Source organism: Ptychodera flava (genome assembly GCF_041260155.1).
Source record: "Ptychodera flava strain L36383 chromosome 3 unlocalized genomic scaffold, AS_Pfla_20210202 Scaffold_25__1_contigs__length_14229661_pilon, whole genome shotgun sequence".
Taxonomy (NCBI): Eukaryota; Metazoa; Hemichordata; class Enteropneusta; family Ptychoderidae; genus Ptychodera; species Ptychodera flava.
The window spans coordinates 13,335,725-13,363,291 of NW_027248279.1; the positions used below are offsets into that span (position 1 = coordinate 13,335,725).

The window sequence follows — 27,567 nt, forward strand, 5'->3', positions numbered from 1 at the left end:
AGCGTGCGTGACGTCATCGGCGATACACGAACGTGTGTGACAGCCTACCAAAGCATTGGAGTCTGTGACTGCAGGAGTGCAGTTCTGCACGTTACGACTCTTTAATGCTCAATAGCATTAAAAATAGTTAACTGTTGTTCAGTTGAGTGCAAAAATCACTCAGGGAAGAACAAACGGAGTCGGCTTTTACCGTCTTCCCACAGAACAGCTTTTTCGAAGACAGTGGCTAAAGAAAGTCGGGCGAGTTTAAAAATCTGTGAAAGATACAACGTTATGTTCTAATTCTTTCAGGATGATTGTTTTATAAGGGATTTCGGGGTTCTGATACCGATACAAGACGATACTACACAATGCGGTTCGTATCTTGACATGCTGAGTCAGCCTACTATCGCCGGTTTTAACCAGATAAATATTAATATTGGCGATTTCGGGACTCTAAATCCGAAGACGAAACTACACAAAGCGTCACTCTTATCTTGACATCCCGGGTCTGCCAAATCTCCGATATATAACCAATAAATATAGGCAATTTCATATTGATATTACAAGATATTGGAATGACTTTTTGCCTACTGTGTATCGGCACGCCGGGTGTGAGAAACCGCCGATATTATATTTACCTCGCCCGATAAATATCAATTGCGTCGGAACTCCTAGGCTAATATCGATACCAGCAGACGATCCAGATTTACTTGCACTGTATGGTGTTGGCATGCCGGGTCTACGAAATCACGGATATTTATCCGATAAATATCGGCAACTTAATACTTTAACTCTGATACTAGACGATACTTTGTCAAATCGTGGGTAAATATCCGATGTATATCAGAGATTTCACCACCTAACAGATCTGACCACCGAATACCTCTGCCCGACTCTTAGTTCAAAAATAGCATCCATGGCCGGAAGTCAAGAATACTGTATGTTTTACATTATTAGATTTATTAATGCACGAATTAATACATTTTTTACATGTAAAGCATTTTTTTTCATTAAATGTCCCTCGGGACTTCGTCGAGAGGGCCGATCGGATATCATCGGGACTCTGGAGGCCCTTGCACAAATTACATTCTTTACATGTAAACATTTTTACTTGGCGATCGGGACTTGAACAGAGGACATATCGGAAATCATCGGGAGTTTGGTCTTGTCTTGTATGAAACACATTCCTTACAACAAGCTTTAAGAAGATACTATTTTTTTAAATAGCGGGCAAATATTCATTATATCGGCGATTTCATCACTTTGTAGATCTGAGTAAGTCCGACTTCCTAAGTTCGACACCAGCTTCGAAAAGCAGACGACACTAAGCTTATAATAGATTCAAGTTGTCAAATCGCGAATAAATATTTTCTGATACATATCGGAGATTCCAAGCTCGACTTACACGGTAACACATACAATCAGTCAATCATTCCGTATCATTCACGAACCAAAGATTAATTTTAAGCGACTGATACAGAAAACTCTGTTTTAGAAACGTAGCGCTGAAGGATCGCAGGGTCACTCAGTCTCTCAAATCCATTTCGGGGTCTGTACAAGCACAGTGACTCCCTCCGCTGAATCATACACAAAACGCAAGCAACCAAGATATGAACGATTTTTTGAGATGCTTTCCAATTATTACATATCTTGGACAGGTTCAAATTAGTATGGTTTGATTTCAGTCAGGGAAAAGTAATACTCGATGTCAGAAATATCGCTGTCCGAACTCTCCATAGTCGTCTTACGAACGCGCTGAACTGTTCACAGTACTCCTCCAGCTGCAAGCTACAATCGTCTGTATCGCCGATGACGTCACGCACGCTTCTCCCATGAGCCCTTTCGCGCCCATGGTATTCCGGGCTCATTTCCATAAATTTCGTCGCGCCGTAGTCGTCAGCGCGTGCAATTATGTTGCAAATTTGAGCTGCATTTTACTCAAGGGTGATTTTGGAAGGGATAAACTGTCAAAGTCGCTGGACTTAGGTTTCCCTTTAAGCTTTGACTGAGCATTTAGTCACAGGCGCCCATGGACGCGTGGGCTGGGTAGTCTGCTAGATCGGTCGATTTTCTGCTCGATCTATTGATCCCGTAGTCATTCTGCAGTGGCGGGCAACATTACTGAATCACATCGGTTGCCTCGGTGAGCCTTGCTTGCTAGAAAGACCGTTGAAGGCGCATCACCGTATGGTTGAGGATAGAGCTGCGCAACGAACGAGTGAACGAGGGGCTGTGAGAGTCTACCACACTCAGACTAACGTCCCTCCACTCAGAGTGGTTGGACCTTGCTGCGAAAACGAGCCCTGCCACTCCTTGACGTGTTCTGCTATATGAGAGTGGGGTATGACCAAGCTACCCGAGTGGCAGAGGCTACGGATTCGCAGCAAGGTTGGACCGTGATGGGGCAAACTTTGCGAAGACCCGCACACGACAGGTGTCATGTCTTCTTATTGATATACAAAGCTTTAATATGATTACGCGTCTATCCCGAAGAAAACGGACCATCCATACACAGGAGTTGTCAACAACGCTGATTGCACTGTCATCTGTGGTCTATTCCGCACTGCGTCTTTAATTGCGCCCCCACAGACGTGTGTACATGTCTTACTTATTATATAGCATCTAGGTAGAATGGCCTACAAAGTTTGCGAAAAGATTTTGGATCGGTCAAAATTTATGCAAATGGGATAGTAAAAAACATTTTCATTTCAAAATTGTAGCCAGGTCACATGACTAATTAAAAATTCAAGACTAATATGCACTACCTCTCATTGTCCTTAAACATTGTACCAAGTTTCGTAATTCTTCTCAGGCATAAGTACACACGTACGTCTATCAAGGCGCATAGCAGAATAGAACACAGGTGACTGTGCTGATTATGAAAAAGCTAATGGAAGCAATTTCTTGACGGACAATTTGTGTCTCTATCAGTGGGTGGCAAACGCGTCGCTAGGCGGGCAAAAGTCGGCTATCGCTCCCCCCCCCCCCGGGTCGCTATGAAGTATCCTCGGAAAAAAACACCCAATGAGGCGGACAGTGATATTCGCTCTATGTGTTCAGGGAATTAGCCGAGGGACAGGAAAGAAGTAAGTTGCAAAGAGATGGCGCAGTTGAGATTTTCTGTTGTTGGAAATGGCAGTTGGGAGTTAAAGTGAGAAGAGGGGGCGATAGAAGATTCCTTGCATAGGCTAAAGGAGTTTGGACTAAGAGAAAACTAACGGGCGGGAGGAAGACATTTTCAAATTGTAGTAATGCCGCGGTAGGAGGGGGGCAGTAACGAATAGCAATTTCTTTCCCCTTAAATTGTACTCACATGCACAAGAAAAAATGTTTGAATTTACAATAAAACATCTCTATTACGATTTTGTCTTCTGTTCATTATTGTCTTCGATTATGAACAGTTTCTTATTTCTCAGACTACAACTCCAGGGTATCTGTGTGGGAGGGGTACTCCTGATATTTTAATACAGGGTGTGCCGTACGAGTCGAAAAAATCTGTCCTTGTATATTCCAAAATATAACCCATTGTTAGGGATTTAGGCCCTACTCGACAAATTTGGAGAATTTTCATATGAAGATTTTCCTAAAGCATTGCTTCAAAGTTTGTTATCGACTCGTGCTTTAGTGTTTTTACGATGAAAAATTGACTCATGTTAAGGGATTTTTAGTGAAAAACTGACGCATTCGGGCGACACATGCCCGTACACCTTTCTATGGACACGATCCTTGCCGCAGAATGCAACGAAAGTGATGGAGTTTTTTTTAACCTTTGCCACAAAGCTAGTGTCCTCGGCCAGTTTTATTTGGCAGAGAGAGAAGGCATTTGATTTTGAGCAACATGTTTGCCGCCTTATCAGTAATTAATTATGTTTTATTCATTCTGTTTTATTCATTTTTTTCGTAACTTAAATGAAATATGTATTTGCTCGTATTGAACATAACGTAATGTTAATTGACAATGTGAATCACCTGATTTCACCTGGAGAGAAAAAGTAGGCCGACTTTCTATGTAATGACATAATAGTACTACTCCGCGGTTGCCCATGAAAAATATAACAATTAGATACTTTTCTTAGGTATTTCTAAAACATCAAATATTGTAACATTTTCTGTTTCAATGAATTTTTGCGCGAAATGTCTTTTCAGTCATTGGACTAGGAATAAATCTAAGAGATTTCACATTATTTTTGAACTATATTTTTAAACGCGTAGGTTTCTCCCTCCGTACTTTAACAAATGCGTTAACAGGCATTCAAAGATGGCGGCCGCGATGGTGGGGTTCGCGTTCTTGTTGTGTTGTATCGCAACCGTGCCTTTCGTCGACGGCAGACGGCTAGGTTCTGCCGCCAAGACGTTACACCTAGCAAACGATGATGGAGACCCTTGGAAAGAATATATGAGGTTCCATGCTAAGGAAGGAGACAGCGTGGACAATTTCGTCGCAGAGACCTTATCCCGAGTTGTGCGTGATACATCGTCCGCAGACGGCAGCCAACACGATGAGGGGGCTGCCCAGATTGTCGTAAGTATACCAACCTACTTTTCTCATCAAACACCAAAGTTGCTCTTTCGAAATACCAATTTAAGGGTATATCTAAGAGTTTTATGAGCTTTAAACAGTTTTCGATGTCCCCAAGTTTCGTCCTAAAGCATCATCTCGATAGACCGTACCAGGAAGTACTTGTCACCACAACTGCCTGTTTGCTTGAGAGAACTGCCGGGGCTGACTCGCAGCGTGTTTGCAAGGTTATATCTGATTGGTCGATTGTCACTATTCACAGCCACTTAGGGAGTCTATTTGTATTGTTTTCATTATATTGGTAAGATTCAGCCACCCAATTGGATAACAGCTTCGAAATCGCTGCGAGTCGCCCCAACTGCCGTCGAGGTCGCGACAAGCGGAGCATGGAGACTCGACTCATGGTCACGCCAACCATACGTTTAGCTTCAGGCTCATTATTACTGTATTTCGATGTCATAATTATGAAAAATTAACATCGCATGCAACCATGTACATGCTGTGGAAGTGATAGAGCAAAATTTCGAAATTGTTTGTATGTGGTGCGAGCTGACAATGTAAACAGATCACATAATTGAACATAAACAACTGTTGTAAAATGGTGACGCGACACATGTTTTGACATCGTTGTTCCAAATGTTTTACTCCACAGTGAAGCAAAGTTTCTGGCCCATCACCTCCCCGCAAAGTTACTTTCGATGTTCGTTTCGGGACCAAGTTTACCAAATTTGTGGCAGTCACCGCGCGGTGTGGCGTCTACTTTGTATTCAATAACACTGAACAGGGTATTTAAAACATTGAGTTGTGACTCTTTCAAATTGATCTGCTAGTCTTGCAGTCACTAATAACAATTACGTCATTTCAGCAACAACAACAACAATAGAAAAGGGAAACAGAAACCTTAAGGATTCCTTTGTTGATAATAACTTCCTCATACCAGAAATTGAATTAAAACTTATTTTTAGGGCCACTATATGGTTCATTATAGCGTATATGGTATAGTTGTGTTACCAAGGATTTCTCGTGATTTTCCATCCAGGCAATCACAGAAGGGAGTTTACCAACTGCATGTAATGCTGATTGGGTCCATCATTGCAGTGCATCCTGTACAGTATGTTCCCAAAACTTTAGCAAAACAATTGAATTTTTTTTACATTTATTTTATAACTTGCGCATCAGTATGATCCTGCTGTGTCACATCGCAAGTAACAAAATCAAGAGTATTGATTGTATCAAAAAGGATAAAATACCAAAACAATGTCAGATCTTCAGGAAGAAAGCTTCTCAAAGTGTCATTTGTATTCACTTGGTAAATCAAACTGGAACTTGTATTTTCATCTTGAGATCTTGTGTGTCTGGTACTTGTACCTGCTGCAGACACTGTCACAGCCCCTCTGTTGCTATGCAGTGGTGGCTTCATCTTGCCCTTGACAAAGTCATGGTCAATATAGCATGGATCAGTAAGAGTTGGCCTTGGACCTTTGAGGGTAGGTCTGTGTACACTGAATTGCAGAGATTGGAAGGTGCATGGTAAATATGGGGGCAGTGAGAGTCTAGTGTGTGGACGTGGCAATTAGACTTACAATGTACAATATTCATACCATGTCGAGAGACAAAAGTTGGGATCTTGCTTGTACCTCTATGTTTGAAATGTTATAATATTGAAGTCCTTTAAACTGTGGCAAGATGACTAACACTAGTCACCTATTGAATGCTATCGTAAAGAAAACGTGAAACAGAGTTTTTGCTTCTCTGCAAAATTAGTGGATATTAAGCAGACACAAACTACCAGCAAAATAGACATACATGTAGTTTAGGCATGCCGAAAGATTGTGATTTCCAAATACAATGTAACTTGGTCAACTGTCCATACATGTACATTTACAAGTAGGGAGCAACAGGACCAACATCACAGGTTTACACAAACAAATCACAGTTCCATTGCAACTTTATTTGTGATAGTAGTATACACCTCAAAGTTTAAAGTCTTGAACTTTGTGTAAGAAACTTTAAAACAGCTGCCTTTCAAATCAAGCAAAAAAATGAAAGGTCTCCATTCCTAATCTGGTACCATAGAAACATGATTAATACCTAATGTTTACTGATATTTCAAATTCAAATTGTTTGCCATCTTATCTCCATAGCTTGAAAAATGAAATATTAGATTTTCACAAAAAATAAGCCTAAAGTATGAAAACTTATTCATGCCATGAGCTTCAAAGTGAGCCCCCAACAAGTGGTAGATCGATGCAGTATCTTAAATGTTTTAACATCCAAATATCTTTCCCAGAGATACATTCAATACAGACTTTGTGTATATCAAGAGGACAACATATGTCAAGTTTGTGTGGGGAAATGGAGTTCCTCTTTGTTTTACAAATACACTATCAAGCATTTTATGTCCAGGTCATTAGTTTTGTGGCATCCATGAGAAAGTTAGAGATAATAAGAGATGAGTTACATGTATCATATAATGTGTCTTTGTGAACATGTAGGTCATTCATTGCATGATGTCAGTCATGTTTGTCTTTCACAGTTTTACTGTTTATGAAATGTGATAATCAATCAGTGAGTGGTCTGGTCTATCTGTTTATATTCTCTCAATTCTCTCACAAACACTGACCCTTGACTCAAGGGGGTGTGATTACAATGTAATTCAAAACAGATACATGTACCAAATCAGATACTTTAATTTTCACATCTCACCATTAACAACAGAACCTTGGCTTTAGAGTGTTTGTGATTCAAAGTAATGGTATCTTCTCAATGAGTGTAATACATTTGCATTTTGAAGTACTGGACACATAGTCGGCAGTGTCCATATTTTACCATCAGGTCAAGATGGTTAAAATTAATGAAAACAACATATTCCATATGGTATATTTTAACATAATACTGTACATTTGAAAACTGTTGAAAACATAAATACTGTAAAGTTGACTTTTTTGGACTAAGATGCTATAACATACCAAGCCAAGTGGGTGAAAATACGTCAGTTTTGGCTCAATACCTCTTTTTAGCTCATATTTGGTTTTACATATAAATACCAAAAAGAGCTTATATGATGAGTCTGAGTGGCGTCTATGTTTACTGACTTGGCTGATGGGGAAGTGATACTGTCTGGCAGGAAAAGGGTTAACTCTGCATCGCAGGGCTACATGTATGAGTTATTAGAAACGCCTCCCACCACAGCCCTGCTTAATACCATAGACTATACCACACTGACTCTGCATCAGTTCCTTGGATGAAGGTATTCACAGTGAAAACAAGCAATTTTAAATCCAAGACTTGCTTGGTTCTTCATTTCAAAGTACACCTACCTTATCTGGGTGCATGATGTGCACGGCCACGGTTGTAAATTTACGCAAAGCCAACTTTTGTCTCTATACGAGGAAAACTCTCCATGTCCGCTGCCATGGTTAAGAAGAAACTCCACATTGCAATGGCAGCAGATACAAACAGTTAGTTTTCAGAGCTGCAGTGAGAGATGTACATGTTATCAATTCCATGGAGAGCTAGGTAACACACAGCCCTGCCATGCAGAGCTAGGTAACACACAGCCCTACCATGCAGAGCTAGGTAACACACAGCCCTGCCATGCAGCTCTACATCTAGGTAACACACAGCCCTGCCATGCAGAGCTAGGTAACACACAGCAATGCCATGCAGAGCTAGGTAACACAACCCTGCCATGCCGAGCTAGGTAACACACAGCAATGCCATGCCGAGCTAGGTAACACACAGCTCTGCCATGCCGAGCTAGGTAACACACAGCAATGCCATGCAGAGCTAGGTAACACACAGCCCTGCCATGCAGCTCTACATCTAGGTAACACACAGCCCTGCCATGCAGAGCTAGGTGAAAACAAAGGTGTGCTTTGCTGAAAAGTACAATCTTAGATCAGTCTATAATCACTTTTCAAAGACTGAGGGTCAGTGTTGAGAACAGGAAACGGATAGCAAGTTTTCCGAGAACCAGTAATTTTATGATTTCCGTCTTTGTCATGTGACAATAGGATTGAGTAGAATAAATTAGGTACATGTCATCTGACAGATGTCTAGCAATGCAATCCATTAGTATTTTCAATTGCTGTAATGCTTTCATTTTCTTGTTAGGTGTGCATGAATAATGAAGTCGAATTTTGCAAAATAATGAAATTTAGATGTTGCAACTAGCAGAATGTTGTTTAGTGTCAATATGAACCTGTCTTGTAAACCTTTCCTGTTTATTTCTTGCTACTGAATTACAAGGCATCAAGTCTATTAGAGATTTTCCTGCATTTGAGGAAAAAAATAGTTGCTTGCCTATTTTTCCACAAGATACTAATCAAGATTTGAATTTATCATTATGCACCTTGAAACAGAAAGTTGTGACTCAAACTTTCCTTGAGGAAAGTTTATGCTATTCTCTTTTATGATTGGTGAAAAAATTAGAAATAAATAACTAGTACCAATACTGGTAGTTGATATTCCAAATGGTATCTCTACCTAGAGACAACTGCGTTTGTAAAAACTAAATTAGGAAACAGTCATCTGCTCTGTATTTGCAACCAGCTAATAACACAATCACTATCTACAGTAGAAAATTGCCTTAAAAAAGACAAGATGGAGACATATTGTTATAAATGGATTAAAATAGTACCAACAATGGCTGGTAATGAGATCTGTAGTGTACTGTTACGCCTGAAGTACTGTGGCCATTGTTTACTGTTACCCAGAAGATATTCAAATACAAAACAAAACAACCAAATTTTTAAGTTTCACTAAAACAGTAGGATGAAATCTTCATTTTCTTCACAAACTGTCATTTAGTGCTCGCGAGTCACAATTAACAGACCAGGAAACTAAATTCTAAAACACTGCATGACTGCCCCATGTGACTGGCCCTGAATGTAGCTGTGTACCTAGATACCAATTCTGCAGTGAACAGAGTCAATTACATTATAGAGTGACCTTTTCAAACAACCATGTCAAAAAGGGCTTGGTTGCTATGGTGAGAATACTACTTCAAAAAAATTAATAGTGAAGGTTGTTTTGTTTGTCAGATACTAATCTAGAACATACTCATAAAATATGCAGTGTGTCATCATAGTATTTACTCATGTAGTTTGCTTGACTGGCATTGCCATGTCAACTAAATTTCCAGTTCCTCTTTATGGCCACCCACCAAAGAAATATTAAACCCAAGATATGATATGATATCTCAACAAAATTGTATTCATACACTGTAGCATGTAAACATGTACATATGAAAGTGAATGATGTCATCAAATTTGCATGATTATTATAGAATTCTTGTTATGAGCGTGAAAGTTACAAGAAATAATATTCCTACCATTGCAGAGTTGAAAACAAGTTGTAGCGTCTTAAAAGAGTTGGCTAAATATCTGTCATATCAAAAACAAGTGATTTTCCTCAATTTCAAAAACCTGTCCTTTATATCCTTTTGAATTAATTACAACTCTACATGTTTGTTGATTTGCAAAATTGTTGAGGGTTTAGTTGGTATCATCTGTCTTGATCAAAACAGAAATCTGATGAGTCAACTGTTATCTGTTGTTGATTTTTTTCTACGAGATGCACTTTGTTGTGTTATTGATGTCACTTTTCAATTACAGGCAGGAAATTACTTTTGTCGTATCTCTCTCCAAATTTCTCCAATCTGCAATTTTCATCTTTGCTTCATTAGCCGGCATGGGAATGATAAGCACAGGCAGTCAGTGTGGTTGTTTCCCACTGACTCTGATTAGAACCAGCACAACATTTGGACTGAAACAAGCAACTCCCCTCCCTTGTGGTTGGCACACATATAACATTGTGCCTTTGGCATTGTCCCATCTGAGAATACACTATGCATAACAGTCACTTTGAATACACCATGCACAGCAGTCACTGAGAATACACTATGCACAGCAGTCACTGAGAATACACCATGCACAGCAGTCACTGAGAATACACTATGCACAGCAGTCACTGAGAATACACCATGCACAGCAGTCACTGAGAATACACCATGCACAGCAGTCACTGAGAATACACCACACAGCAGTCACTGAAGATACACCATGCACAGCAGTCACTGAGAATACACTATGCACAGCAGTCACTGAGAATACACTATGCACAGCAGTCACTGAGAATACACCATGCACAGCAGTCACTGAGAATACACTATACACAGCAGTCATTGAGAATACACCATGCACAGCAGTCATTGAGAATACACTATGCACAGCAGTCACTGAGAATACACCATGCACAGCAGTCACTGAGAATACACTATGCACAGCAGTCACTGAGAATACACCATGCACAGCAGTCACTGAGAATACACCATGCACAGCAGTCACTGAGAATACACTATGCACAGCAGTCACTGAGAATACACTATACACAGCAGTCACTGAGAATACACTATGCACAGCAGTCACTGAGAATACACTATACACAGCAGTCACTGAGAATACACCATGCACAGCAGTCACTGAGAATACACCATGCACAGCAGTCACTGAGAATACACCATGCACAGCAGTCACTGAGAATACACCATGCACAGAGAATACACCATGCACAGCAGTCACTTTGAATACACCATGCACAGCAGTCACTGAGAATACACCATGCACAGCAGTCACTGAGAATACACCATGCACAGCAGTCACTGAGAATACACTATGCACAGCAGTCACTGAGAATACACCATGCACAGCAGTCACTGAGAATACACCATGCACAGCAGTCACTGAGAATACACCATGCACAGCAGTCACTGAGAATACACTATGCACAGCAGTCACTTTGAATACACCATGCACAGCAGTCACTGAGAATACACCATGCACAGCAGTCACTGAGAATACACTATGCACAGCAGTCACTGAGAATACACCATGCACAGCAGTCACTGAGAATACACTATGCACAGCAGTCACTGAGAATACACCATGCACAGCAGTCACTGAGAATACACTATGCACAGCAGTCACTGAGAATACACCATGCACAGCAGTCACTGAGAATACACCATGCACAGCAGTCACTGAGAATACACCATGCACAGCAGTCACTGAGAATACACCATGCACAGCAGTCACTGAGAATACACTATGCACAGCAGTCACTGAGAATACACCATGCACAGCAGTCACTGAGAATACACCATGCACAGCAGTCACTGAGAATACACTATGCATAACAGTCACTTTGAATACACCATGCACAGCAGTCACTGAGAATACACTATGCACAGCAGTCACTGAGAATACACCATGCACAGCAGTCACTGAGAATACACCATGCACAGCAGTCACTGAGAATACACCATGCACAGCAGTCACTGAGAATACACCATGCATAACAGTCACTTTGAATACACCATGCACAGCAGTCACTGAGAATACACCATGCACAGCAGTCACTGAGAATACACTATACACAGCAGTCACTTTGAATACACCATGCACAGCAGTCACTGAGAATACACTATACACAGCAGTCACTGAGAATACACCATGCACAGCAGTCACTGAGAATACACTATGCATAACAGTCACTTTGAATACACCATGCACAGCAGTCACTGAGAATACACCATGCACAGCAGTCACTGAGAATACACTATACACAGCAGTCACTGAGAATACACTATGCACAGCAGTCACTGAGAATACACTATGCACAGCAGTCACTTTGAATACACCATACACAGCAGTCACTTTGAATACACTATGCATAACAGTCACTTTGAATACACCATGCACAGCAGTCACTGAGAATACACCATGCACAGCAGTCACTGAGAATACACTATGCACAGCAGTCACTGAGAATACACCATGCACAGCAGTCACTGAGAATACACTATGCAAGCAGTCACTGAGAATACACCATGCACAGCAGTCACTGAGAATACACTATGCACAGCAGTCACTGAGAATACACTATGCACAGCAGTCACTGAGAATACACTATGCACAGCAGTCACTGAGAATACACTATGCACAGCAGTCACTGAGAATACACTATGCACAGCAGTCACTGAGAATACACCATGCACAGCAGTCACTGAGAATACACTATGCACAGCAGTCACTGAGAATACACTATGCACAGCAGTCACTGAGAATACACTATGCACAGCAGTCACTGAGAATACACTATGCACAGCAGTCACTGAGAATACACTATGCACAGCAGTCACTTTGAATAGAATGTACACAATAACAAGCAATCATAACACCACAGTTACATGGAAATGTAATATCCAATGGAAGGGCTGTGGAGACTCGAGTTAAAGCTCCATAAGCTGTATCTTTTGGCTATTTTTTCAGAACTTTTGTTTTGTGGCTCCCCTACACTTTCTGCATTTAATTCCTAAACTGTAATTTAATGCCAAGTATTTAGCATATCAACACAACCTATATGAGTATAATCTACATTGTTATTATTGAAAATTGTATTCAAGTCCGGACGAGAATTCATTTGTAAACAATAAACAATGATCACTACACACATACAAGCTGTGTTGACAGAAAGAATACTTGAAATTTCAGCATGACAAACAGATGAGGGTTAGACATGATAGTTGATATACAGAAGCAGAATACTATTACTGAAATACTTGCCACAAGTTAAGGCTTATGTTCCTTTAATTAAAGGCACTGTTCGCGATGCCTGGGATCGCCTTCGTTCTAGTCTGTGAGAGGAGTATGGAGGTGTGATAGCCTTTTGTTTTCCATCGAAAATGTAATCTGCTTGGTAAATTTTCTGATGAGACAATCTGGTGACAACACAGGCCTTTAACAATCAATTGTAACATGATTGATTGGTTTTGTATGTGTGAATCTTTCCTATTTGCTTAGTTCAGTTGATATACACATGACATGGCTCTAGTGCAGTTAGCCCTGACAATTTCAGCTACCAGGACACCTACTCTGTCCCAAACTTTATCTGTAATCCCAGTACCTACATTGAATTGGTTTGTGGCAAATGTCAGAAGACATGCCAAGATAGTGAAAATCGTTTGTAGAGTGACATTGGTTAAACTCCACATTTCACAACACATAGAGCAACATGGCTGCAGAGTTCGCGTTTACGCAAAAATCGTGCGTATTTACGCATTGAAATTGACTCTCTACGCATTTTTTTCATTGTTATGCGTTTTCTATACGCAAAGGATAACACCGAAAGCACTCCCAAAGACTGTGCTTAGGCGACAACCAGACGAAATTTGTTGCAACACATTTCTGTCAATCACTCATTTTGTGTGGAAAGTTTCGGATTCTCTGGGCGTTGTCTGAAAAATCGGCATCGTAGTTCACACGTTATCACGTTAGGCACATTATCATGTCAGCTGTGCCTATGAATTACTTTGCTAATTTTCAGGCAAGCGATAGTTTCTGAAACTTATGAAACAAAGTGAGTGATTGACAGAAATGTTGCGACAAATTATATAAATGCCAACCGTGCACGATCATCGCGTCTCGCTGTTCCCAAATTTTGATCAAGCACATATGCAGCATGGTGTCGAAGCAGACAAATCTGTTTTCTTTCAACTTTGCTCTACGAGTCCGTGAAAAAAAAGATTCATCGGTAGAGCTCGTCAGAATCCCGATAAATTTTGAACACTGCAGAAGGGTCTGGATAAGCTGCCATAACTCTAATTGGGTTGCCCGATGTGTTTTGACGGTCGCATGTATACCCTTCGCTGTTACGTTTCAACATTGTTCAAGTTGTTCGTTAAACTGTTTTAATTAAAATAACGTTACATCGTATAATCTGAATATGTAGTGTACCGGTAGGTTTATTCAACGGCACATTGTATTTTGCAGTCAGTTTTTTCATCAATCGAGTACGGAAGTGAAATTATGCACTCAAATCCAGCCATTACGCAATTTTAGCAGACTAATGCGTATGCCGTACGCGATGAAAAAAAAGTCACCGCGAACACTGCGGCTTGTAACTTAGGTGACAAGTCAGACAGGAAAATTGTGAAAATTTAAATTATTTTTAATCTTAGCTTTGAAAATGTTTTGGTTGAATAAATTTTTAGGTTTTCAGTGTTGAAAAAAGAGGATGAAAGCCTCATTTGTTCAATATTTTTTTTTTGAAACAGATGTCTTTGACTATGTGAATAACTGACATGTAGCATATCATATGCTCACCTTAAAGACTTCATTTTGCTAATTTTAACAACAGCAACAGGTGGTGTTTTGAGTTTTAGTATTATTTTGAAAATGGATTGAAATGACCCAGTGCTGAGCTGTCTCCTACTGATACTTAGGACGTCACAACCAGGAAACTGATTTATAACAAAGTCAACACAGATCTGTGTTGATGTGCTCATGCAGAGGACAAAATATCTAAAATTTGGTGCCCAGTGAGCAGGGGCTTAGAACGTGACAGCAGATTTATAGATTTGAATTATTCATAGCAACTTAGGGAGTCTGAAGCTAAGGCTGTTGAGCATCTAATTGTTCTATTTTGAAATGATTGGTTCATGTCAATTATATATTCAGCCAACCTACATTTATGAGCCACATTACATGTTAGAGAAGCATCAGTCACATGAGTGAATCCAAATAACATGAGTTGCAAGCAGCATGAGTAACAAATAGGGAGTTGTAAATAAAATGAGTTGCAAATGACATGGTCTTGATATCTACTGGTACAGTAGGGCTATATGGAGCTGTGTAATTTCATATATGAATTATTCTCAGCTCAGATACACACATTGTATTTCACGTACCAGTGTGTGTACATCAATCCCAGTTTTTATGGAAGGAAATAATTGTTTCTGTCTAACGCATCTCAAAAAGAAAACTTCAACTCAATGTACTAAAACTGTCAGTATAGCTGTAGTTTCCATGTGGGAAGCCTCCAGCATGAAAGTATCACCGTTAATGCATAACATACATTGAAATGTTTGGAGAGAGATTGAATGGTGTAATGTACATGTATCAGAAGAGTTGTTACTGTGAACTCTCACCACTTGTAAGAAAAAGTAGGTTAACGCTTAGCCTAGGGTTGAACTTTAGTCAGTGGGCCGGGACTATATTCAAGGCATTACCAGTGTCATATTTCAGGCTTGGAATTTCATTCTCGGACTGTAAAAAAGATGAGATGAAAAGCCCTTACCTACAGGTCAGCTGAATAGAGCCAACATGTAACACTATTCAATAGTGCATTGTTGCATTGCTAATGTGATGTCAAAATACACACAATGAGTAAATCATGTGATACAGAATGGAAATCATGTGATACAGAATGGAAATCATGTGATACAAAATAGAAATTATGTATAGAAAGTCATAGTCCAGGAGGAATAATTATTTAAAATTTGTATGAGTTACTGAAATTACTTCAAGTGAAGAAAACAAGTGAGTGAGGGTACATGTATGTACATGTAGCAACAGTAAATGGTGAACTGACAAATTTGTATTTGTCAATACTGTGTGAGAAGAGCCAACAGCTAAACACTAGTGCAAGGACATTCACAATTTTTCGAATTTTTGTCATTGTTAGTTTTGCACAGTCATTCCATGTAGCTCTATAACACAAACATCATGAGTCACAAATTAAAATAAAGAAAAGTAATGAAAGTTGTGCAGCAAAGTGTTAGCATGTCATAATGGGTTGGTGCACACTGTCCGTTCACCATGTTGGTGCTGTAAATCAAAGTGTATTTGTCTGTATCTCTCATTGTCATTCTTTTCAAAGCGTAGTCTCTTTTTGAAAGTGGTTGTTGTGGGAACACCACTTGATGCCTTTGTTTGGGATGCCACAGGTCATTTAAGGTCACTAGAGTTCACTTAAGGTCAACTTAACATTGTATCAGCTATCAAAGTGAGAGTTACAACTCTTGAACTTTCAAATCGTCAGCAGTTACACAAGTCTTTTGACAGTTTAATGTTATTTGTTGTGAGATTTTGGTGTTACAGTGGCAAAACCAAAAACTTATGTTGGTTTTTAAAGCCTTTCCCGTAAAGGAAATCTCTTTAAAGAGATTGTAAAATGGTTTGCATCAGATTTTGATCAACACTATAATTTATCATCCTCACAGCTTACAGTTCAGCTAACAGTGGCTTCACAAAAGAAGTGGAAAAACGTTATTATTGCTAGAAATGAACTGCAGTTTGAATTTGACACATTTTTGCATTCTTCTAAATGTTTAGAAGTGAAATGTTTCTTTGAAATGTTTGTGTATTGTTTTGTGAAAACAAAGGGACAAGCCGTAGATCTTTCATCACCATCACCATTTCAAGAACTACATGTATTGTACAGTAGAAGAAATTATTCAAGTTTATTTTAACAAATATTGTGCCAAAGTTGGTCTGATGTCACATATAGTATTAGTTTACATGGGGAACAAAGTAACTGGAAATAATTGAAAGTGGTCACTGTGTTGCTTAGATGCAGTTTGCGAATGATTTTTGAACACTTTCATAATTTCCTTTATGCCCTACCAAGTGTGTGATTTTTGACAATAAAGGGATTCCCAGTAACATGGCTTGGCCATGTTATGATATGGTTTTACTAAATACACATTCTGTCTGTAACGCAATGTTCTCCCTAGAGCCATTGTAGCAAGACAAAGAATCTCATCAACATAACAAGATTACTTTTCTTGTCATGAAATTTACTAGCCAGGGAGAATATATACTCTGTGTTGATAGTAGATGTGGATTGAATCTGGTAAAGTTTATGATTGAGTGTAGATGCATGTTTTATAGACTAGTATTTCACCATATTTGTATCACATCTTAATACAAAACTGACTGATACAAGTAAACACACCAAAACAACAACTTTGTCTGTTGAGTTGCTCCTAATGCAAGACACCATTATTGCTGTGGTTTCACAGACTAAATATGAGCTATCTGATGGTCATCACAATGAAATGGTAGTTCACTGGGCTGGAGCAGGCAGTGACGTCATTGTAGCTTTGACCAGAGACATGGAACCCAGTGCTCTCTCCACAAGTCAAGTCTACATTTCTTCGGATTATGGTCAGACTTTTCAAGCCAAGCAGGATAACATGAAGTTATCCAATGGTGGAAACTCAATTATTGATAAGTTTTACCACACTGAAGCTGATAACAGTCGGGTAAGATCTCTCATTTTTTACATCCACAGAGCAGACATTCTATCAAGCAGATGGAATTTATTTTCTAAGTGAAGTTTAGAGCCTTAATTTTGCTCTGTTCTGTTTTGCAAAGTGTATTCACTTTAATACATGTGTATGTACAGTACATTCAGGCCTACATGTAGCTGTAATCAAGTATTGCAACGACACATTTAGTTTCAATATCAAAATATTGAAGGAGTAATATATTGACCTAATTAAGCTTCACATTAATATGACAAGGATGATATCCAAATGATTGTATTGAAACATTCCAATGATAAACACTCACTCAAACTCTGACCTCTGACCTCAAGGTATTTTCCTATCAACACTTTTAGATCATCATTCAACTATGAATAAATTAAAATCTTGGCATTCATTGCCGGCAACACTTTGAAAAAACTCTGCAGTTGAATTCTGTTCTGCAGCCATTTCAACTTGTATTGAAAACAGTCTACTTCTGTGATTGGTCAAATCTCTACATGTGTGAGATTTACAGCCAATGGTAGATCCTCACACAAAACTATGAAAATACAATGGTTGACATGATGATCATGGGTAATATTGCCTGAAAAAAAGACTCCTGTTGTGATTTCATCCAATACCACAACGTATAAGCCAAGACTTACTGTATGTATGTATATGCCTCATTTATCTTGCAGTACATCTTCACAGACATCATCCATTCAGAAATCTGGGTGATGAGAAATTTTAACGATAACTTCAGAAACGTGCAGCCTGGTTTCAAGCCAACTCTGCTATCTACGCACAAAACAGATGCAAATGTGGTCCTTGGTATGGACTCTGATGACCCATCAAAGAAGGTAAGATAGTCAGTTTGTGTGAAGGAATTGTGTTACTTTCTATTTCTTTATCTCTCCACCTTTCCCTGAATTGGCCGACATGTAGTTTGTACAACTGTCAAGTTGTCTGGCAGCTACACCATCGGGTAGAAGTTTCATAAATGTTTCTCTTCAAAATTTCTCCTCACTAATCATTTGTACATGAAGAATTTCTCGCCATTATTGCTTAATACTAGCTGTAAAATACATTATCACTGTGAGTCATTATATTATGCAATAATAATAATAAATAATTGGTTCTTATATAGCGCACATATCCACAAGTACATGTGATCAAGGCGCTCTACAATTATTATTACCCCTGGTCTTTAGACCTGATGTGATACCACTCAACTCCCTGGGGAGCAAACAACAGCTCACATGTGCAGCCAATAAGCACAGCAGAGCTAAACGCACACATTACAACCACTGTCCTACCAGGTACCCATCACTCCTGGGTGGAGAGAAGCAATGAGGAATAAAGTGCCTTTCTCAAGGACACAACACCATAGCCATGCCAGGGCTCAAACTCACCATCCTGTGATCGTGCGTCGACTGCTCTAGCTACTGTCCCATGATACCTCCACGTACACTGGCCCATGATGCCTCCACGTACCAATACCAACCCTTTTTGTGTCATCCCATTGTTTGTGATGAGATGATTCAAAATCTACATTCTAATCCATTGATTTGAAATGATCAGGTGCAAACAGTCTTGAATATTTGAGACATGCCAGCATGTCCTACTAGACCTTAGAGATTACTCTTCTGATTGGATAAACTCTAGACTAATATGCAAGGTCTTGGCAGACTTTGCCATGAGACGTGGAGTGTATGCAGTCAAATGAACTGCAATAATGTACTTGTGGTTTTGTCTCCATGTACACTGGTGCAATTATGTGTTTGTGTTTTGATATCAATGATTGAACTGTGGAAAGTCAAACTTTCCCCATGTTTAGGTGCATTGATTTGACAATCTCAATTGCAGTGAAACATTAAAAAATACACTGCCCCTGAAATTTCCAGCCCACTTCTAATTCTGATGAATGGATAACAAATTGACCCTTTCCATGAATATACAGAGACAACACAACCCTAGGTTAATATCAGGCTGTCCCATGACTGGCATAGATAGGAAACTAATTGGTTAGTGTCATACGCTTGATGTCATTTTCTCTCTCTTCTATTGTAGCTGTGGAAGTCAGAAGACTTTGGAGAGACTTGGCATGTGATGCAGGAAAATGTCAAATCATTTTGGTGGTAAGTGTGTCACGTCTGTCTCAGCTTGCGTATATTTTGGTGGTAAGTGTGTCATGTCTGTCTCACCTTGCGTATATTTTGGTGGTAAGTGTGTCACGTCTGTCTCAGCTTGCGTATATTTTGGTGGTAAGTGTGTCACGTCTGTCTCAGCTTGCGTATATTTTGGTGGTAAGTGTGTCACGTCTGTCTCACCTTGCGTATATTTTGGTGGTAAGTGTGTCACGTCTGTCTCAGCTTGCATATATTTTGGTGGTTAGTGTGTCACATCTGTCTCAGCTGTTGTATATTTTGGTGGTAAGTGTGTCACGTCTGTCTCAGCTTGCGTATATTTTGGTGGTAAGTGTGTCACGTCTGTCTCAGCTTGCGTATATTTTGGTGGTAAGTGTGTCACGTCTGTCTCAGCTTGCGTATATTTTGGTGGTAAGTGTGTCACGTCTGTCTCAGCTTGCGTATATTTTGGTGGTAAGTGTGTCATGTCTGTCTCAGCTTGTGTATATTTTGGTGGTAAGTGTGTCACGTCTGTCTCAGCTTGCCTATATTTTGAATAACTTGGTATTTAGTCTCTGTCAAACATTGAGGTGTATCAGAGTGGTAGACTGGGGCAATGTTTCATCTGGGTTGTACAGTTGTATGGTTTGTGCATGTTGGCAAGCTATGCACCCCTTAATAAACATATGGAGGATTCTCAGTCCGTTGGTATGACAAGATGACAGTATTGTGCAATTACAAATGACTGCATGTGTAAAAGTGCTCGCTGGTATCCATACATGACGAGGAAACAATGTACATACACACATTTTAAAATGTAACTTGTCCCTAACATGTGACATAAATTTTACTTTTTACGCCAAGTAACTGTCCAACAGATGTCACGTTGTATAGTTGTCGTGCCTGCCTTTGTGATGTTTATGAGATGAACAACTTTTGGTTTCTTATCAACCTCATGTATGCATGAAGATCTGAAAGTGCATGAATTGACAGATCTCAAAATTCTGTCAAATATCTCAGGTATCTGTCTTGAAGTAATGGCCAGGGGAAGCATTGATCCTTTCACTCCAGCATCTTGGATGAAATACTGAGTTTAGATTTGAGATGTCTGTATCTTTTATCTTTAAATCTAGATATAAATACATTTTGAATAGATTAAAAGTTATCACAAGCTATACGAGAAAAGCAGTTCTTCTTTCAAGATTTGGAAAAGACAAATAAGAATCATATTTCTCAGATATGCCAAGCTACTTACTTTAGTTCACACACTGATCCCAGTCATCTAATGAATGCTGACAATTGAAGTTTCCTTTTTCCATTAATATTCCAGGGGAGCAGACGGATATGATCCGCCGGAGAGGGTGTATGTTGAACGTCAGGAACCTGGCAGGAAGTCTTCCATAATCTATTCTGATGACTATTTTGACTATGAGAGTATTGATCATGAAGTCATTGCTGAAGTTGAAGACTTTGAACTCAATGATGAGTATATGTTTGCTACAAGGAAAAATGTAAGTACAGAATGGACTTTATTTTATGTTTGACATTATAAAGTATTTGTTCAGGATATGAACGCACTAGCCAAAGCTTTTGAAATGGTTATAATTGTCTTAAGGTAGTATGCGCCTCAAAAGTGAAAGACTAAAGCTTTTGCTCAAACTTTCCTGAATGAAACTTTTAACCGTTCTCTGACCAAATCAACAATAAAAATTGGGGTCACCGTGGAAAGCTTTGAATCAGCAAAACAAATTACCTGAAATTTTGGGATACTTCAAATTCAAAATGGCCCCCATTCCTGTGTTAACTGTATAGGGGAAAATTAAATTTCGGATTTTTTAAAAATTAAGCCAACAAGCGTTTTTCTTTCTCCAAGAGCTTTAAAATGAGCCCCCACAAGTGGTAGATCAGAAAAGAATTGTGGAAATTTGAGAGTCCGACTATCTGTTCCCGAGGTGTGTTTTACTTTAAAATTCACTACAATTAAAGAGGCCATATGATCCATACTAATCATTTTGATAGTAAATGTTTCCATGGCTAAACAGATTGCAAGGTAGGGGTGTCTATGTGTGAGACGTTTCCTAGGTTTTGACTAATTTCTGCATTCTTATAAAAAAGAGTGTGATACGTTTCTGTCTTTGGGACATAGTCATAATAATTTTCATAAATTATACATACAGTGATAAAGATCTGATTATCAGCTACCAATCCTCTTTCTCCCAAGTGTTATTTATTTCTATGGTTTGTCTATAGAGCCTGGTAGGAAGAGAATTAAATTTCAAGATTTGCAATCTTTATTGCTGCTCTTCCCAGCTTTATTAGAAGGCCTTCAACAGCGTTCGACAAACATTGCAAGCCAAATATATAAAAATAATCAATGTAAATACTGAAGATGACATCAAAACTGTTGCATATTGAAATGGTGTAAAAGGTACCTTTTGAGTGCATGCGTTGTTAATGTAAACTTTGTGAAAAACAAACAGGTTGATCTGGAATTCTACATAGTCATCCAACTTGAGTGGGCTGTGGAACACTACAATGGGTGAGGGCGCTTCTCCCACACATAGCAATCCATTGGCATGTGGATGAAATTCTCATCTGTTTGAAAATGTCATGAAAACAAGACAGACCTAGTCTACTGTGACTATATCTTTGCATTGAACACTACTCACTACCTTGTCTCTTACTGTTTTCCTCTATTCATGCTAATTTCTTAAACAGGTTGTGTATGGTAACCGAGAGACCAACTACACTCTTAAACACTGTGGGTATCCCATGAAAGGGGACCATTTCAGCAGGCCCAGTTTCCATCAAGACTTCTCAGCTTGGTAAGTCTGCTAGTATTTCATCACCTGTTTAATTAATCTCAGTTTTTAGCTCCCATAGCCATATGTATATATGGCAATGGAAGCTATTCTTATAAGCTAGGAAAATGTCTGTATGTCTGTATGTCTGTATGTCTGTATGTCTGTCCGTCAACATCAAAAACTCCAAAACCGCTGTACATTTCATCTTGATATTTGGTGTGTACATGGATGATGGACTGTAGATGAGATTTTGTTCAAATGAAGTTGTCATTGCCAAAAATATGCAAATGAAGTGAAAAAATGTAAAACAGTCAAAATTGAAAAAACTCAATAACCACTGAGCAGATTACATGAAAAATTAGCATGTAAGTACTTTGGGCTGACATGAAATGATTGTGCGCATCTTGGGTCAGTATCTTGGACTTGCTATTTTTCATGAATTTTTTGTAATTTTTCCTCCCATTTTTGGTCAAAAAATCTCCTGCTCTGAAACCACAAGTCCGATTGATTTGAAACTTGGTATGGAAGTGCATAGGAGTGACCTTTCCCAAATTTGGGCAAATCGTGGTGAAATTTGCATATTTTTAGTTTACACGTCCATAGACTCCCATGTATAAGGCAGATCTCCATAGACTCCCATGTATAAGGCCACAAAAAATAAAAATTTAGTTTCTCATCGTATTCATATTGCAAAAAGGATGCAGTGACACAATTTTTAGTCCCCACGGATGAAGTCCAGTGAGCTTATAGATTGGGTCATGTCCGTCTGTTCGTCCATCCGTGAGTCCATCCGTTCACGCAGATATCTCGGATATTTTGACAAATGTCATGTGACCTTGATGACCTTTGATCTCAAATATACATATTTGTCCATAACTCAGTAACCACAAGTGCTACCACCCTTCATATATGGTACGATGGGACAGCTTATGACGCCACAATTGTACCTCATTAATTATGCACATATCTAATTTTGAGCGAGCCAATAGAGCTAGAGATCTGATTTTTGGTATATAGGGATAATTTAGCAAAACAATTTTTTTGACAAAATATCATGTGACCTCGGTGACCTTTGACCTCAAATATACATATTTGTCCATAACTCAGTAACCACAAGTGCTACAGCCTTCATGTATGGTATGATGGGACAGCTTATGACGCCACATATTGTACCTCATTAATTATGCACATATCTAATTTTGAGCGAGCCAATAGAGCTAGAGGTCTGATTTTTGGTATATAGGGATAACTTAGCAAAAGAAATTTTTTGACAAAATGTCACGTGACCCGGTGACCTTTGACCTCAAATGTACATATTTGTCCATAACTCAGTAACCACAAGTGCTACAGCCTTCATGTATGGTATGATGGACACCTTATGACGCCACATATTGTACCTCATTACTTATGCGCATATCTAATTTTGAGCGAGCCAATAGAGCTAGAGGTCTGATTTTTGGTATATAGGGATAACTTAGGGGCGACGTCAAAAGTTCAATGTAGGATAAAAAACTTAATTCCCTTAGTTTCTCCCCAAACCCCCCCACCCCCCTAGAAACTTAATTGACTTATATTGAACCTGTTGCCAGGCTCTTTCTATATGTAAAGCAAAGCTAGGATCAGTCAATTTAGGGGTGAAATAAAGTAATGCATCGTTAAAGCCCCACTAGCTGTAACTCTTGAAATTTGTTGACCTCAAATTATCTACCTATTCTCTCCTTTCTGAAATCTACCCTCTGAAGAGATATGAACTTTTACTGCATTAGGAAACCATTCCTTTCAGAAACATTTCACATGTAAATTAAAATTTTAACGGTCATTTTGATTTCCTGGCATTTTCAAAAATTGGTAATATTAAAAAGGATCAGAACATTCACCCCTATGCATTACAATTTGGACTACTCTGTGCAGTTTATATGAAGATTTCAGTGCAGATATGCATAGTATCAAGGTTTTAGCTTTTCTGCATGGGGCTAGAGCAGTGATTTAATGTTTGGGCGAACATTTAATCGCAGTGTAATCTTTATCTTGTTCAAAATTGCATATATAGCCCCGGCAGGTAGTTATAAGTGTGTACACATACCTAAATGACTACATTGTCACCAACTTATTTTAGTTTGAAAGTAAAATCATAAAAATAATGCTAAAAGATAAAGCTAGTGGGGCTTAAGATTGGGAACACACTCTGTGTTTCATCAAATATAAATACAACATACTAACAATGAATGAACAAGAACAACAACAACAATAAAGTCCAGGTTTCTCCTTCCAGAGGTATAAAAACTATCTCAACTGTCCTGGTGGTTGTAACAACTCAGTTCACACTACTCCATTCAGGCGGACTACACGTGCACCAGAAATGAAGCAAAATACAATTATAAATTCTGAGTGCAACCATATAGACAGTAGAGAAACTACCGTCTATGGTGCAACAGAGGCCAACAGCCTGCATTGTTTACACTAACTAGGCCAGGTGCAGCTCTGCACCGTGTTAAAACAACTCCCTCCGCTGGCTTCAACACGAAAGTGTGCATTTCTGCTCTATTTTTTCAAAATATTCATTCCCCTGGCAATTTTTACCTTAAATCGATTTGTAGGATAGAAACTTTTTTAGGTCAAAACCCCCCCACCCCCAAACTAAAAGAATTAAGTTTTTTATCCTTCATTGAACTTTTGACGTCGCCCCTTAGCAAAACAATTTTTTTGACAAAATGTCACGTGACCTCGGTGACCTTTGACCTCAAATATACATATTTGTCCATAACTCAGTAACCACAAGTGCTACAGCCTTCATGTATGGTATGATGGGACACCTTATGACGCCACATATTGTACCTCATTAATTATGCGCATATCTAATTCTGAGCGAGCCAATAGAGCTAGAGGTCTGATTTTTGGTATATAGGGATAACTATAGGAGAGAAATTTTTTGACCAAATGTCATGTGATCTCGATGACCTTTTACCTAAAATATATGTTTATGTCAATAAATAAGTAACCACAAGTGCTATGTCCTTTGTATTTAGTAGGATGGGAGACCTTATGACAACACACGCTTTACCTCATTAATTATGTACACATCTAATTCTGGGCAAGCGAATAGAGCTAGAGATCTGATTTTTTGGCATATAGGGATTAATTAGCAATATAATTTTTTTTTTTCAAATGTCATGTGACCTCGATGACCTTGACCTTGATTATACATATATATGCATATTTCAGTAACCACAAGTTCTATACCCTGCAATTTTGATAGGATATTAGACCTTAAGATGTCACATCTTGTACCTCATTTATAATGCGCATATGTATTTCTTGGCTGGCCAATACTGCTAGAGGTCTGATCTTTTTTCCCGATTTAGAACCATAACTTAGACATGCCTCATGTGTTTCAAATTGGGAACAACGACATAGACCTATGTGCCCATAGATCTCAACATATACACTCCAGTGATACTTCTTAATGACCACATTTTCCTGCCCCATCAAGACTAATACTCCTATTACAAGTGGGGACTATGTCATTGTAAATGACTTGTTGAGTTAATGGTTGTATCACAGTATTCGATATATCTAATTCTGTATTTTTCCATTTTATATTCTGAATAATTACATTAAACATATTTCACTGTCTCCAGTACATTTCATTTAAGTATTTCACTTCATGCACTTTATCCCTTTCACACATGTTCAAATATCTGACCAGAGAACAAACACTAAATAGTCCAGGATGGGAGCTACAGTGTCATTGACGCTATTTTTAAACTCTCACTGATCAAGGAAGTGGGGGGGGGGGGGGGAGAAATAAATCATTTGTTAGACCACAGTCCCTCCACACACTGGTTGGGAAATGTGTATCGTTTTAACGTGTGAAGTACCGGATTAGGGATTGTATGTGCATTATGGTTTGGCATCCATATTTCATACCCATTCTCGTTGTGTTCTCTCGAACATTTGTTACCAGAACCACTGATATTTACTTTAATATGTGAAGCCTGCATTAACTATTTCAAAAAAATGAACAATCCATTAGGTTTTGGAGAGGTCGGTCATTTGGTTTTGTTGTTTTGATTTCCGTAAAACAAAATGGCGGTTACGGTAGCTCGCCTGCATTCCCATGCAGTAAACAGCGTTTTTCTCACTTTACCAGTCACCTGATGATAAACATTTATGACATGTATCACATGAAATGTGGTGATTATTTCGTTGTGGGGTGGATTGTATTCAAACCGCAATGAAGCCTTACAATTACAAACACAGACATCTTTATATCAAACCATAAGGCGCATTGTAACAATAGGGACCCAGGACTGCTGGCGATAGTTTCACTGTCCACAATGATCAGACTGATTTAGTCAACTATGTGCCAATTTTCCTTGAACTGACAGATAAACAATTCTTACAAGTGCTGTTTGAATTGATACATCATAAGCTTACTCATGTTAAACTTCAACCTTACATTAGAGGGTCTGTTTCCAAAGTATGAGGTCTCCCAAGGATGGTCATAATACATAAAATAGGAGAGTAAGACCCAATGTTCTATAAACACAGCTTATATTCAAACCTATTCTAAAGTCTGTGATTCTGTTTTCCAGGATTTCTACATAGCGGATGCGTCAGAACACCAAGTCTTTGTCTGTGTGAACCACAACAAGACGTCAGCTGTAACTCACCTCTACATCTCAGAATCTGCCGGCATTGAGTTCTCATTGTCACTGGAGAATGTTGTCTACTTCAGTCCTGAAGGTCCCGGTAAAGACACTTGGTTGAGGTATGGATAGTTATCTGTAGAGATACATGGACATCTCAGTGTTTTCACTGAGGTTTAACCATTTAGTTACCGTATCTACCCTTTTAGCGCCAAAGTCAAATTTTGTCACCTTTATCATATGTACACCAGTCAATATTTTCCTAATTTTTTGCTAAAATTTTGATAAAAATCTGTAGCCAATGACATATAATGTCCAATTGGTCCAAAATTATGAAAAAATTACATAAAAATTCATAAAATCGGTAAAATGTTGCATCAAAATTTTTGGCGGG

At 38.9% G+C, this 27,567-nt stretch overlaps 2 protein-coding genes across 2 annotated transcripts in view; both read left to right on the forward strand.

The window, feature by feature from the left end:
- The first annotated feature begins 4,231 nt into the window (after positions 1-4,231).
- On the forward strand, positions 4,232-27,295 carry LOC139125608 (sortilin-related receptor-like). Its single transcript, XM_070691706.1, has 7 exons — positions 4,232-4,504; positions 17,367-17,609; positions 18,293-18,454; positions 19,665-19,732; positions 21,051-21,231; positions 22,439-22,545; positions 27,120-27,295. Exons 1-7 carry the CDS (start codon positions 4,241-4,243, stop codon positions 27,130-27,132), a joined length of 1,038 nt encoding a protein of 345 aa, XP_070547807.1. The 5' UTR covers positions 4,232-4,240; the 3' UTR covers positions 27,133-27,295.
- LOC139125607 (sortilin-related receptor-like) overlaps positions 27,128-27,567 on the forward strand; it is a 44,118-nt gene continuing 43,678 nt past the window's right edge. The window contains exon 1 of the mRNA XM_070691704.1: positions 27,128-27,295. The gene's annotated coding sequence lies outside the window, so the exon portion shown is untranslated. The remainder of the gene's footprint in view (positions 27,296-27,567) is intronic.